The 14,453-nt window shown below is 44.2% G+C and overlaps 1 protein-coding gene across 1 annotated transcript in view; it reads left to right on the top strand.

Annotated features, from left to right (window-relative positions):
* CA10 (carbonic anhydrase 10) overlaps positions 1-14,453 on the top strand; it is an 834,819-nt gene that overhangs the window by 189,822 nt on the left and 630,544 nt on the right. The window contains 1 exon segment of the mRNA XM_029600669.1: positions 6,788-6,862. Within this exon segment, the coding sequence (XP_029456529.1) occupies positions 6,788-6,862 (75 nt within the window).

Raw genomic sequence — 14,453 nt, 5'->3', positions numbered from 1 at the left:
AACTTCATTGTAGAAGGGGAAAGATGAACATTTTATCTCAGCTGTAAATAATAATAAAAAGGCATGATGGTGAGCTGAATGCTGGTGGGGATGGGGGTTGAGTTTTTATTGGGAATTGCAAACTGTCTAGTGAGTATCCAGTGTAATTAAATACATATATTTTTCAATATCTCTTGATTATCATTTGATGCTTTTATTGTATGCCAGAAAAGTAAATTGCACGATGCTTGAGGAGTAACAACAAGCATGGAATTAAAAAAATATATTACAAATCATGTTTACAATTGCGGGATTGTTTTTATTTGTATTATTTTGGCTTTACCTACATCTTGCAGAATACCAAATCAATCATCCTCTTGTGTTCTTTGCTAAATTTTAGCTTTAAAAAAGAAAAATAACCTGCAGTCACAGAAAATAAAAACATGAAAGCTAAGAAAAAGGTGACTTTTCAAAGGCTTACATGTCGTGAAAAAAGGCCGTATACACCAGTATGTGGCCTGATCGCACGTAATGCATATTTTAAAAAGGGGTCACATACGTGTGTATATTCATGTTCGTGCGAAACAGTACAAGCATAATAAAGGAGCGTGTTGGGGCGAGGTTTGCATGTACTCATGTAATGAGTTATTTTTAAAGCAACATACGTGCAAACATCATCAGAATTTCACGCATATGTTTATTACTGCACATTTTAGCACACAACTTCAGACTTTCATTTTGAATTTTGACTTGGCATTCGATGGGCTGGATTCTCTGAGTGAGTAGACACAGTAGCAGGCTAGGGTCCGGAAGGGACAGACTAGGGTCTGTTTGGGGCTAACTGAGACACATCTGGGTAATAAGGGGAGGTTACTGGGACAGACTGGGTCATATTCGGGGGAGGGGGGGGAGTGAGTGTATCTGGGATAGAATGGGCCATACTTGTTGGTAACTAGGACATACTGGTCCAAACTGGAGGAACTGGGACATACAGGGCTAAACCGGGGAGGGAGAAAGAGAGTACTTGTCATTAGGACCTAGTGGGGAGTGGGATTTAGTGTGGAGATGACTCGATTGCTTTATGGATATTTATGGTTCAATGGCTGAGGAGGGAGAGGAGGATATATCCCTTACAGAAAATATACGGACTAGGGTACAGTTTTTGGATCTTTCAGAGGAGCAAGTCATATGCAGGTTGAGATTCAAGAAGGAAACCATACTGTACCTATGCCAGCAGTTAGAGCAGGACCTGCAGCCTGCATAGGCTCCACGCCTTATTAGTATACATCAAAGTCATTACTGCCCTGGCACTTTTGGCCACTGGCACCTTCCAGACACCTCAAGGGGGTCATATCCGGAATCAGCCAGTCTGCCACCTCTATGGGTTTAGAGCAGTTCCTGGTCCCATTTCGTCTCGCATGCAGCTGCCACTTCCAAACGCTTCTGGCATAGCTCCTAGGCTTCTTAAGGTCCTCAATCTATACAGAGAAATAAGAATACAAAGTTTATATTGCACTGTAGCTACTACTGTGACCTTCATACTGGTATTTATCTATGTTATACTGTCGTCTAGCGTGAATAATATGGCTCTTGGCATTCCATTAATGCTCCTAGAAGTAGTGTTCTACCTGCCAGCAGGCCTGAAAGTACCCCAGAACAGGGACGTTCCATGAACTACCATGGTGCTCTTTTTCATGAGGGAGTAAACTGGGCAGTCTAGCAAGTGGGAATATTGCTTTCTGGTATATTCTAATTAAAAAGAGATAACTCTGGTAAATACACAACTATGAGGAATAACAGGAACCATAAGACAGGGCCAAATCCCTTCCTTCTGAAAGAAAGCCATTGGTTTACTCCACTACTGGGGTCACAATTAAGGGGTAGATTTTAAAAAGGAGCGCTTGAGCGTACATGTGCACGCGCTACCCGGCGCGCGCACATGTACGCCTGATTTAATAACATGTGCACGCATGTTATAAGATCGAGGGTCGGTGCTCGCATTGGGGTGCACAATTAAGTTGTGCGTGCCGGCCGACTGCCGGCGCGCGATCCAAAGCACAGCAGCAAATAGCTGTTGTGCCTGGAGCCTCTGGCCCGCCCCTGGACCGCCCGCACCCCGCCCCTCCCCACCCCTTTTTGCAAGTCCCGGGACTTACACGCGTCCCGGGGTTTTACGTGTGTCGCCGGGCCTTTTTCAAATAGGCCCGGTGTGCATAAGACCATTTACGCGCATAACCTTTTTAAAATCCGGCCCTAAATCTATTTAAATTACTAGAGGAAGTTTACCTCATAATTGCACCTTTACTACACTTGTGACTATTGGTTTAAGCATCCCTTGTTATTCTTGCCTGTGAATTCACTCTTGCATTATATTACATTGGCAATACATGTACATTGATCATGCTATTAATAGAATGTACATCTGTTACTGTATCTATACGTAGCTATTCACTCTTGTCCTATTTGTAGGCCACATTGGGGGTCCCCCTAGTGACCCTCCCACCCCTACTACCCACATTCTACTTATATCATGTGGGTATGATGCTCTACGATTAAATTCCCTTTGCAGGACTTTCCATGCTGCTTCATCACCCTCAGGATCCTCATACTCTGGGGATGGGGAACATTTATTTATATTCCACGTTTTGGCACTTCAAAGCAGATTACATTTTAGGTACTGTAGGTATTTCCCTAACCCTAGAAGGGTTTACACTCTAAGGCAGAGCTTTCCAAACTTTTCATGTTGGTGACACACTTTTTAGACAAACATAATTTCGGGACACAGTAATTCAGTCTACTAGCAAACCAGAGGTTGTATGCAGTGTAACAAAGGAAAAAAGAAACATCACCCATCCTTATAAAACAAATCAAGAAATATAAAATCATCAGCAGTAAAACTGTACCAACAAAAAGAACATATTTCGAAACAGCTGATGAGTGGAATATCCAATAATTAAAAACTCATATAAAACATTTCCAGATACCAACAAAATATTTCAAAATAGCAGACACAAAGACCCAGTAATGAAAAATAATAAGGATACAAACATTTTTTTGCTCTGCATACCTGGGAACGTTTGATATCCAGGTCTCCTGAGATTGTTCTGAATTAGCAGGAGGAGGGGTGGTTTGCTTGGAACTTTCTCCTCTCTCAGTCACATACCAGCGCTCTCTCTCACACTGGCTCTCAATGACACACCTATACACACATGCTCTCAGTACTCACATATACACATGTTTTTTCTCTCTCACTTATATAGGCTCTTAATTACACATTTACACACATGCTGTCTATCTTTTCACGCTTACACACACAGGCTTTCAATCACACACATATATGCTGTCTTTTTCTCTCACACACAGACTCTCATTCACATGCTTACAAACATGTCCTCTCTTTCTCTCATTTACACACAGGCTCTCAATCACATACTCACATGCTCCATCACCTAAACCAGCTCTCAATCACACACAGACACACATGGTCTCTCTCTCTCATTTAAACACAGGCTCTCAATCACATACTCACATGCTCCATCACCTAAACCAGCTCTCAATCACACACAGACACACATGGTCTCTCTCTCTCATTTAAACACAGGCTCTTAATCATACATACACATGATTTCTCTCACACACAAAGGATTTCAATCATACACACATACTCTTTCACACAAACAGGTTTTCAATCACAAACTTACACATACAGGTTCCCAATGGTAAACTTACATTCATGCTCTCTCTCTTTCACATGTACAGGCTCTCAATCATTCACATACATGCGATCTCTCACTCACTCACTCACTCACACACACACACACGGCCACACACACACACACACACACACACACACAGGGCCCCGCGGCCCGGAAGAGGAAGTGGAGAGTATCGGGTGAGTGCGCGGCAAGAAGAGGCCACGCTAGTGCGCTCGGCATCGGCCCGAAGAAAAGAAGACTGCAGCGCGGCTCGGAGGAAAATGAAGAGGTTCAGCCGCGGCCGATGGGACTCCGCCTCCGCGAGGGCTGAAAATGAAGAAGTTAGCGTTGGGAGGAGGCTGCTGCTGCTGCCGTGAGTTCCCGGGGTGGGGGTGGGGGGGAGAGAGAGTGAATGAGCGAGCCGCTCATTCACTCTCTCTCCCCCCCACCCCCACCCCGCCCCGCGAGTTCCCGGGGTGGGGGAGAGAGAGAGTGAATGAGCGGCTCGCTCATTCACTCTCTCTCCCCCCCACCCCCACCCCGGGAACTCACGGCAGCAGCAGCAGCCTCCTCCCAACGCTAACCTCTTCATTTTCAGCCCTCGCGGAGGCGGAGTCCCATCGGCCGCGGTTGAAGCTCTTCATTTTCCTCCGAGCCGCGCTGCAGTCTTCTTTTCTTCGGGCCGATGCCGAGCGCACTAGCGTGGCCTCTTCTTGCCGCGCACGCACCCGATACTCTCCACTTCCTCCTCCGGGGGGGGGGGGGCGGGAAGAAGAGAGCACGCCGGTGCCGCTGACTCCAGCTGTCCTGCCGCGTTCCGCCCGGGCGGAGGAGGACCGGGGAGCAGCTGGGTCAGCGGGAAAGTGTGGCGACACTTGTCTGCGAGCCAGATGCAGCCCTCAAAAGAGCCATATCTGGCTCGGAGCCATGGGTTCCCGGCCCCTGCACTTGCCGGTGTGTCACGTGCACCGGGCTTGCGTGACACACCGGCACACCTCAGGCGACACAGTAAAGTGTCGCGACACACACTTTGGAAAGCTCTGCTCTAAGGGCTTGATTCATCAAGGTATTTTCCCATAGACACAGAATGAGAAAAAAGCCTTAAAGGATCAGGCAGTAAGTTTTTACCTAAGACAATGGATGGTAAAGTGACTTGCCCAAGGTGACAAGGAGTGGCAGTGGGATTGGAGCCCTGGTTTTCCTGGTTCGTAGCCCATTGCCACTCCTCCACTCCCTGATGGTGAAGTTGGACTGGCACACTGGTGGTGGCATCGTGGAATGAGCCTGCTCCTGAAGAAACAGAAGTCTGTACATCGCAGAAGTATGCATGTGTATAATTCACAAGCAAATTTGTGCATGAATGAAAATATATGCACAACATTCACACATAATGTATGCATCACAATTATGCATGTTTTATATCATGTGTGCACTTGCACCTGCTAGATATTAAGTTCATGTACATATGTGCACAAGCCCATATGCACGCATTTATGGGATCATGTGCAATTTTTTTTAATAACTGTACATGGGGGCATATACACTACATGCGTATATAGCCTCGCATAGATCTATGACAGTATTTTATATCCCATGCATATCATAAAATGTGTATCTGTATCCTGGAACACATGCATATTTGTGAGCTTAAGCATGAAAGCGAGTATTTCAATGCATTGAACATGCATAATTTTCTTACCTATTTTAAAAATTTACATGCATATATTTTGTGCGCATATAAAACGCATATAAAATGTGCGCATAGTGGAAATCCAGCTTACCTACTACTCTACTAGTTCACCTAGTCCTCCAGGTCATCGAGACCCTCCTGGTTATGCAGCCTGAACTCCCCTAGTTCACCCAACCAACAAAACTACACAATAAACAAGTCTAATATCAATTACACAAGATAATTAGCAGGTGTAAAATTAAGTGAGAAAGTTGCCAGATATATGCGCATAAATGTCTTTTAAAATAGCACTTACATGCGTAACTGTTGGCCCCTCCTTGGGATGCCCCAGACCACCCCTTTTTTACGCACATATATCTGCACTTGAAATGAAAAGTATGCACATTCTATAAACTTTTATACAGTAGCAATTACATGAATATAGGCTACTTGCACAATAACGGGCTAATTTTCAGAAGCCCGCACACATAAAATCAGGGGGTTATGTGCGTGGCCGGGCATTGTGCGTGCCGCACACATTTTCGGAATGGCTCCCATTATGCGCCAAAGGGCCGGGCCTCTCAAAAGGGGCAGGCCAGGGATGGGGTCTGGGCGGGGAGAGGCGGAGGGAGGGCCGGGATAGCACCAAGGGGGCACGTGGAGATTACTTCTGTTCCTGAGGAGCAGTAAGTCATTTAACAAAAAAAAAGTAAGTAGCTAGGAAAGGGTTGAGGTCAGGGAGGAGAGGGGAAAGGGTAGGATGGTTAGGTAGGAGTATAGGGAACTGGGAAAGCCCTACTCCCATAGCCACGGGTGGCCTTTTAAAATCCCCGCCCCCCGCCTGCAGAGGAGGCCTTCCACTCGCACATGTGCGCATGGATGTTAAAATTTGCTGCATATGTGCATGTGGATATCGTATTTTATAACACACGCTTGCCAATGCGCGCGTATTTCTAAAATAGCCGCATCCATGTGCGAGGGCAGGTCTTAAAATCGACCCCCTATATGCTTATTTTTACACACGCAACTCTTCGAAAATTACCTCCTAATTGCCAAATTTTGATGGTTTAGAATTAGGAGAATTTTCATCTGTAAACGTAGCCATCTAGGTTTACCTGAAAATTAGTTTTAAATAATTAGCTGAAAATAGTTTGTTATCTTCGTTGCTGGTAGCCCATTTGAACATTTACCCTATATGAGCAGTGTTATAATCAATTGAATAATGATTATTTTCAATTGATTATAACACCACTAGCAAGATTGAATGTCTGTATCATAGATTAGGGCATAAAACTGAGCCATGTTCATTGTCTGGGTAGTTTATTCCTGCTTTATATGGTTTAATAACCTAAATAAACATGTGTGTGTGTGTGTGTTTGTGTGAATTAAAATAAATGAATTTATTATATTGCTTTTACAAATCTATGTTACAATTCTTTTCTAGCTCAACAGAATTCACCAAAAATCCATGAAGGCTGGTGGGCATATAAAGAGGTGGTCCAGGGCAGCTTCGTTCCACGTAAGTAAGACTTGAAAGGTTTAATTTCTGCAGTATTATCACAGTAAATTCCAAGATTTATCTGGTTTTCCCTTTTAATGGGTTGCAGCAGCAATACAAATACACACAATGCTCCTATATATCAACAACCCCTCCTTCGAGTGTCAGGTGATACCTTTTTATTAGACTAACTTAATACGTTTCCTGACTACCTTTCAAGAGATAATATTCTCTTCTATAGAACAGAATAAAAAAAAAGTCTGACCTGAAGAAGAAAGTATTAGATCTTGAAAGATAGTCAAGAAATGCATTGTTAGTCCAATAAAAAGTTATCACCTGATATAAATATTTATTCTTTTGCTTTATTTGTTAATATTCAAGTGGATTAAAATGACAGCCAAATTACTTTATCCTATATATCACTCTGGCACAATATACTTTAATGGTACAATAAATATAAAAAAAAAATAAGGCAATGTTCGAAGGCATTTGGCTTTTGGCAACAGTTTACTATATAAAATGATAATACTTGAAGCTGATATCTAGGCCATGCTGAATAAACTGTTAAATAATATTTAATAAAATATTGGTCCACTGAAATCTATTTACTAATATTGGTAAGGTGTATTATTTAATGTACGGTATATATAAAAATATGTAGATATGTTTATAAGTACAAATGTATGTTTAAATAAGCAAAACATATTTGTCATTTTAAGCAACCTTTCAAACATGCAAGCACAAACAAAACCTCTAAATCATTGAGAGAGACTCTTAAGACGAAAAGGCAGATTCTCTTCACTGGAGTTTAAACAGCAAGATGAGAAACCTTTTAGTTGCCCCTGATTCCATCCCATCCAATGAAAAAAAGATTTGTTCTCTTTCAAGACTTTATACATTAAATGCAAAATCTCTGCATTGCATTTGCTGTGTAATGGAAACACCAATGAAGGATAAGTGTTCAATACCTTGAAGTCAGTGGGTTACATAATCATTGGCAACATGGTTTCACAAGGGGGAGATCCTACTAGATGAACTTTGATTTCTTTGAATTGCAGTAGATGTGGCTCGTCTGGATTCAGTAACGCCTTTGAAGCTGTTCCACTTAGAAGATTGGTGAGCAAGCTGGCCAGTCTGAGAGCTGGAAGAAAAATTATAAACTATATGAGAAGCTGGTTATGCATCAGGACTCAGAGTGTTGGTCAGTGGTGTCCACCCTGATGAAGGGAAAATGACCAGCATTGTGCCACAAGGATCAGGGCTAAGCCCAGTCCTCTTTATAGTCTTTAGAAGTGATATTGTGAAAAAATAAGAAGGGAAAGTTTGACTGCAGATGATATGAAATGTTTCAACAGAGTAGACATGCTAGATGGGCTAGATAAGATGAAAGATGACTTTTAAAATCCTCTCCCCAAAAAATGTAAAATTGTTTATTTGGGTTGCAGAAACCCAAGAGCCAGATATCTGTTTGGAGGTGAAGAACTAGCAGTTTTCAAACAAGAAAAAAAACCTAGGTTTCTTCTCTAACTTCAAGGTAGCAAAGCAGTCAAGAAAGCTAGTAGTAGTGTATTTGGATGCATAAAGAGAGGGTATCACAAATAAAAAGAAGGAAGTAATATTACTTCTCTATAGGTCTCTATTAAGAGACCACCTTGAGAACTGTGTTCACATTTGGATACCACATCTACAAATGGACATTGATAAGGGAGAAGCAGTTCAAAAGTGAGCCACCAAAATGGTGCATGGTTTGTACCACAAATCTTACACAGAAAGACTGAAGGAGTTAAATGTATACTCCTTAGAATAAAGGAAAGGAGAGATGTGATACAAACATTAAAATAACTAGCAGGCTTCAATAAAGTACCAGAAGACAGAATTTGCCTTAGAATCGGGCCGATGCAGTAAAGTGCGCTCAGGCTGAGCACACCATTAGCCCCCATTTAGACATGCGTTTTTGACACGCTATTTTTACCCCTTATACAGTAAGGGGTAATAGCGTGTGGAAAACGTGTGTCCAAACCCCCCCCCCCCCCCCAAAACCAATAGTGCCCGCAACATGCAAAGATTAAAAAAAAATAAAATTTCTAAAAAAAAAAATCTGCCCATGGTCCGTGGGTAGGAAAACGGACACTCAATTTTGCCGGCTTTCATTTTCCGAACCAGTGGCTGTCAGCGGGTTCGACAACTGACGCCGGTAAAATTAAGCGTCGGCTGTCAAACCCACTGACAGCCGCCGCTTCTGTCAAAAAGGAGGCGCTAGGGATGCGCTAGTGTCCCTAGCGTCTCCTTTTTACCGCGGGCCCTAATTTGCATACCTGGGCTTCCTGAATCGTGCGCCCAGGAGAGTGGCCTGGGCGCGTGCCGGGAGAGCGGACGCTCGACGGCTGTCCCGCGAAGTTTTCTGTATCGGCCCGAATGATAGTTTGCATATGAAGCCGAAGAGAGGGAAACTAAAAAAGAATGTGAGAAAATACCATTTCGCTGAGAGAGTGGTGGGCAAGTGGCAGTTACTTCCAGCAGGGTTTATATAAGCCAAAACAATGGTAGAACACAAGTGTGCATGGAATGAACACAGAGGGACCTTAGGGAAGACAACAATTGCAAATTGAGGAAGACCAGACCTATGATAGAATGATTGTCAGGCACAAATGGGAAGATTAGATGGACCAAGTGGTCCTTTTCTGCTGACATTTTTGATGTTTTTATATCCAGAACAGGAATTAAGGAGACTTTCCAAAGAGAAACTAACATATTGTGCTATAGGTGGTTTCTACTTAGAATAGTCCAGGATAGGGGTACGCGGGCCCAAAATTTTGTTTTTTGTTTGTTTTGGGAACTTCAAGGGGGTTTTTGTTTTAGTTGGGGGGGGCTGGTTTTTTTGTTCGTTTAATGCATTTGTTTGGTTTGATTCATTTACTGAACTAAAAACACCCCCCCAAAAACAATAAAAACCAAAGCAAAAAAAGAATTAAAATGGGCTTCTCTGTGTTCTTCCATCACCTTCCTGTCCCCCAAAAAGCCAGCTGGGGCCTCCCCAGCCTTCTCCAACCCTTTCCAAGCCCTCCGCTCCACAAAAGAAGACTTAGGGCCAAGACCTACCCAGCTTTGGGCTTAGCTGAACCCAACTGGTGCTTCCCTGGGCCCCTCCACGCCTCTGTCCATGCCCCCAAAAATTGCCAGAGCAAAGAGGGTCCAGGGCCCCCCTTACCCTGCTTGGATCCCCATGGGGTCCAAAGGGTAGGAGTGATGTCTACTTGCTTCAGCCATTGCTCGCAGTACAATTATAAAGGGTGTTGTCCGAATTGAGGCCAGCACCAAAGTGACATCACTTCAGAACATTACTAAAAATGGCCTCAGATGTATTTTTAGCATTCATTTTTAATGAATACACATTGCCAGTCCAGGAAGTTAACAAATAAGGAACCTCATATACGGGCTGATACAGAAAAAAGTGTGTGAGAACCGGCGAGCGCCCGCTCTCCCGACACGTGCACAGGCCACTCTCCTGTGCGTGCGATTTAGTATCGGCCCACATGCAAATGAGGGCCCGCAGTAAAAAGAGGCGCTAGGGACACTAGCACGTCCCTAGCGCCTCCTTTTTGACAGGAGCAGCGGCTGTCAGCGGGTTTGACAGCCAACGCTCAATTTTGCCGGCGTCGGTTCTCGAGCCTGCTGACAGCTACGGGTTCAGAAAACGGACGCTGGCATAATTGAGCATCCGTCTTCCGACCCGCAGACCACCGGCCGATTAAAAAAAATTATTTTTTTTTAATTTTTGATTTTTTTTTTTTAATTTTGGGGCCTATGTCCCCAAATTTTGCTATGATATTATGTCGGAGGGTGTACAGAAAAGCAGTTTTTTCTGTACACTTTCCTGGTGCCGGCAGAAATTAACGCCAGCCCTTTGTATAAGAGGTAAAGCTAGCGCGTCCAAAACACGCGTCCAAACGCAGCACATTAGTGGGTCATAGTAATTAAGTCACCAAGAAGGATAGAAGCATGTAAGATATGAGGTGTCATAGTATAACCTAGATCAGTGTTTCCTAGCCAGTGTGCCATGGCTGACCTGCAGGTGTCCACCGAGAAGAGCCGGGTATGAAAAGTTGAGCCGTAGGCAATCTTTGTTGTTTCTTTCCTTCCTGCCTGCAGAAAGTCCTCCTGCCAGCAGAGGGGGTCAGAGAGAAGCACCTAACTGCTTCTGCTGCTTCCCTCTCTGTTTGCTCTCTCTTGCCTGACATGCTGGCCTCATGCTGTTAGCACTGCAGAGGCATGCCGGTAGAGGAGGAAGCAGCAGCAACAGGTAAGTGCTCCTCAGACTTCTGCTGGCTCCGGGGAAGAAGCAATAGCTGAATGTGGTGGGGGTGGAGGGGGGATATGAATGTGCCACAGTGTCGGGGGTGGGGGGAGAGGGAAGGGAATGCGATAAGGCCAGAGGGTGGGAAAAAGGGAAGATGATTATGACAAGGGCTAGAGGGCTAGGTAAAGGGACAGGAAGGTGATGATATACCAGAGGGGTAGAGGGAAGGGAAGAAGGTGATGGTGCCAGGGAAGAGGGAAGATTAAGATGAGGATAGTGCCAGAAGAGTGGAGGATGATAATACTACGGAGTGGAGGAAGAAGGTGGTGATACCAGGGGATGGAGAGAGAGGAAAAGGGAAGGGAAGAATGTGATGATGCCAGGGGAGAGGAAGAGAAGGTGCTGCTGATACCAGAAGGGTAGAAAGAGAGGGAAGGAAATAGAAAGTGATGATGCCAGGGGGTGGAGGGTGAAAATGATGCCAGGGGATGGAGGGAGAGGGGGAGGGGTGGAGGTAATGATGCCAGCGAAGAGAAGGTGATGATGCCAGAAGGATGGAGAGAGAAGGAAGGGAAGATGGGGACGATGCCTGGAGTGGAGGGAGAAGGTGGTAATACCTGGGGATGGAGGGGGAGAGAAAGGGAAGGGAATAAGTGATGATGCCAGGAAAGAGATGGTGGTGCTGATGCCAGAAGAGTAGAAAGAGAGGGAAGGGAAGAGAAAATGATGATGCCATGGGGGTAGAGGGTGAAGGTGGTGATGATGCCAGGGGAGGGAGGGAGAAGTAAAGTAATGATACCAGGGGAGAGAAGGTGATAATGCCAGAAGGGTGGAGAGAGAGGGAAGGGAAGGTGGAGATGATAGGAGAGAGAGAAGATTAAGGTGATGAATGGTGCAAGAGGGGTGGAGGGGGAAGGAAGAAAAAGTGATAATACCAGGGGCTGGAGGGAGAAGGTAGTGATGATGCCAGTGTTTGAAGGGAGAGAGTTTGGGCAGCAGGAAGGAAAGAAGGTGATGATATCAGGAGAAAGGAAAGAAAAGATGGTGATGGTGATGATGATGTCAGAAGGTTGGTGAGGAGGGTGAGAGAGGGAAAAGAAGGTGGTGATGATGCCATATGGGTAGAGGGAGAAGGAAAGTGGTGGTGATGCCAGAGGGCTGGAGGGAGAGGGAGAGGGAAAGAAAGGTGGTAATGATACCAGAAAGGTGGAGAGAGAGAGAGAGAGAGGATGGTGATGCCAGGGGACAGGAAAAGAAAGTGATGATACCAAGAGGTGTGGAGGAAGAGGGAAAGGAAGAAGGTGATGATGATGCTGGGGAGGGGGAAGGGACAGGAAGAGAAGGTGATGATGATACCAGGGGTGGGGTGAAAGAAAAGGGAGAGTGATAATACCAGGGGGTAGAGGGGAACGTGTTGATGTCAGAAGTGGGGGGAGAAGGAAGAAAAGATGGTGATGGTGATGGTGTGCCACGATGATGTGAACCCAGGTGTGCCATGACACAAAAAAGGTTGGGAATCACTGACCTAGATAACAAGGAAATCCATGACTTGCAAAGCTGGAACCAAGTAAATGCTGAAATGCAAGCAGTTTTGTTCATGCATGTTCCTAGTTTTCTTCTACCAGTTTCCAGCAATTTGAGTTGTTCAAGAGTGTCCTGGTGCAGGGTAGGATGAATCCTATTTAAATAAGTTCCAGCCCATTTTAGTACATATGTTGCAGTTCTGTATTTCTCCCTCAAGCTGCTAGGTCTGATGTACTGTGGAACTAACTGTGACATTTAAAGAGCTCTTGCGATGGTATTGAGCAGACAACGTTGCATTATTGATGCTCTTATTCATGTTCTTAGTGTTTTTTCTGTAGGCTTTGGTGGGCTTTTCAATCTCATGATTTCCAAATAAGGCTGTCTTTTTTAGAAACTATAGCAAGGTTTCAGGTTTTAAGTGGAATAAGCACAATAGATATTTACCAAAAGATGCACAGATGATTCAAAGTCAAAGTCAAACCAAGCCAATTTAAGCCTGGATCAGGTTTGATGGAATTTTCAGATTTTTACCACAAAAAAGGGGCAATGCCAACATTACGCAAATCACAGTGAACCAGGCAGTGGCATCAAAGCATCTCTCTCATTATATAAATAAATAGATTAGGAAATATTCCTAATCCACAGATGTAAAATCATATAATTAACTTAAGATTAAGGGGCAGAATTTAAAACATACTCGTGCGGCCTACATTTGTGCGCACTACCCAGCGAGCACAAATGTAGGCCCGATTTTATAACATGCGTGTGCAGCCACGCGCACGTTAGGGGAGCCCCGATTGCTTTCCCTGTTCCTTCGGCCCCCTCCCCCACCTTCCCCTCCCTTCCCCTGTTAAAATTAGGTTTTTTTATTTTTAGGGGGAAGCAGGGCCTGCAGTTTGCTCCTACTTCATTCAGCTTTCAACTCAAGTCAGAATCAAGGTTAAAAGCTGCCCCTGCACCAGGATTTCCTTCAAAAATCCTGGAATCAAGGGGCCTAAATCCCCCTGGGGCCTGTGAATGTTGCCTCCATGACAGTTTCAGCATCGGCCAGACTGGGGAGCAGGAGACCTGACTCAGGAATCAAATGCCAGATCCCTCCCCCCCAGCAGAACCACCAGGCTAAGCCCATTGAAATGAGTTTTATTGAATAGGAGATGTAAAAAAGATGGCTGCAGATTTAATAGCAAAGCAATTACAGCTTAAAGCCACTACAGTTCTGCTATACATAGACAGTTATTCATTATCTGTGTCACCATATGGTGCTACTTTTCCTTTATTTGAGTGTACTTTGATTCATTCAAGACCTGTTCTCACTTTCAAATTTAGAATCTGTTGATTATGTGTTTCTGAATGTGTAGCTTTTTTAAGCCTCCAATATTTCCCGGTATCATATATGTAATAATGAATAGTTTGGGGAAACAGCTATTAACTTATATATGAATTGTACTGTTCTACTATTTGACTCTACAAGATGGGAACCAAAGAATCTGACTTCTGCTGGTGGAATTGTGGGGCAGAGGCACTTTATGTCGTATGTGGTGTCAATTTCTGGCAATCCAGATGTTGTCATGGATTCATGAGGGAGTGGGGCAGGACACTAATTTAGAAGAACTTGCAGCAGAATTGTTAGGTTCCTCATTAGATAAAGCTAAGCTCCTTTAAAGCAATCAAATAAGGTCAAAGCTCATTAAAATTGGTATCACCCAGGCCAGATTATTAAAAAAGACAGGTCCATCACTGGGAAAGACTATGGAGAAAATAAAGCAGATCAGAATAAATTATTATGCAAAT

The sequence above is a fragment of the Rhinatrema bivittatum genome, chromosome 4 (assembly GCF_901001135.1).
Source record: "Rhinatrema bivittatum chromosome 4, aRhiBiv1.1, whole genome shotgun sequence".
Lineage (NCBI taxonomy): Eukaryota > Metazoa > Chordata > Amphibia > Gymnophiona > Rhinatrematidae > Rhinatrema > Rhinatrema bivittatum.
Note: the sequence above shows the minus strand (reverse complement) of the source record. Positions and strands in the feature narration are given on the sequence as shown.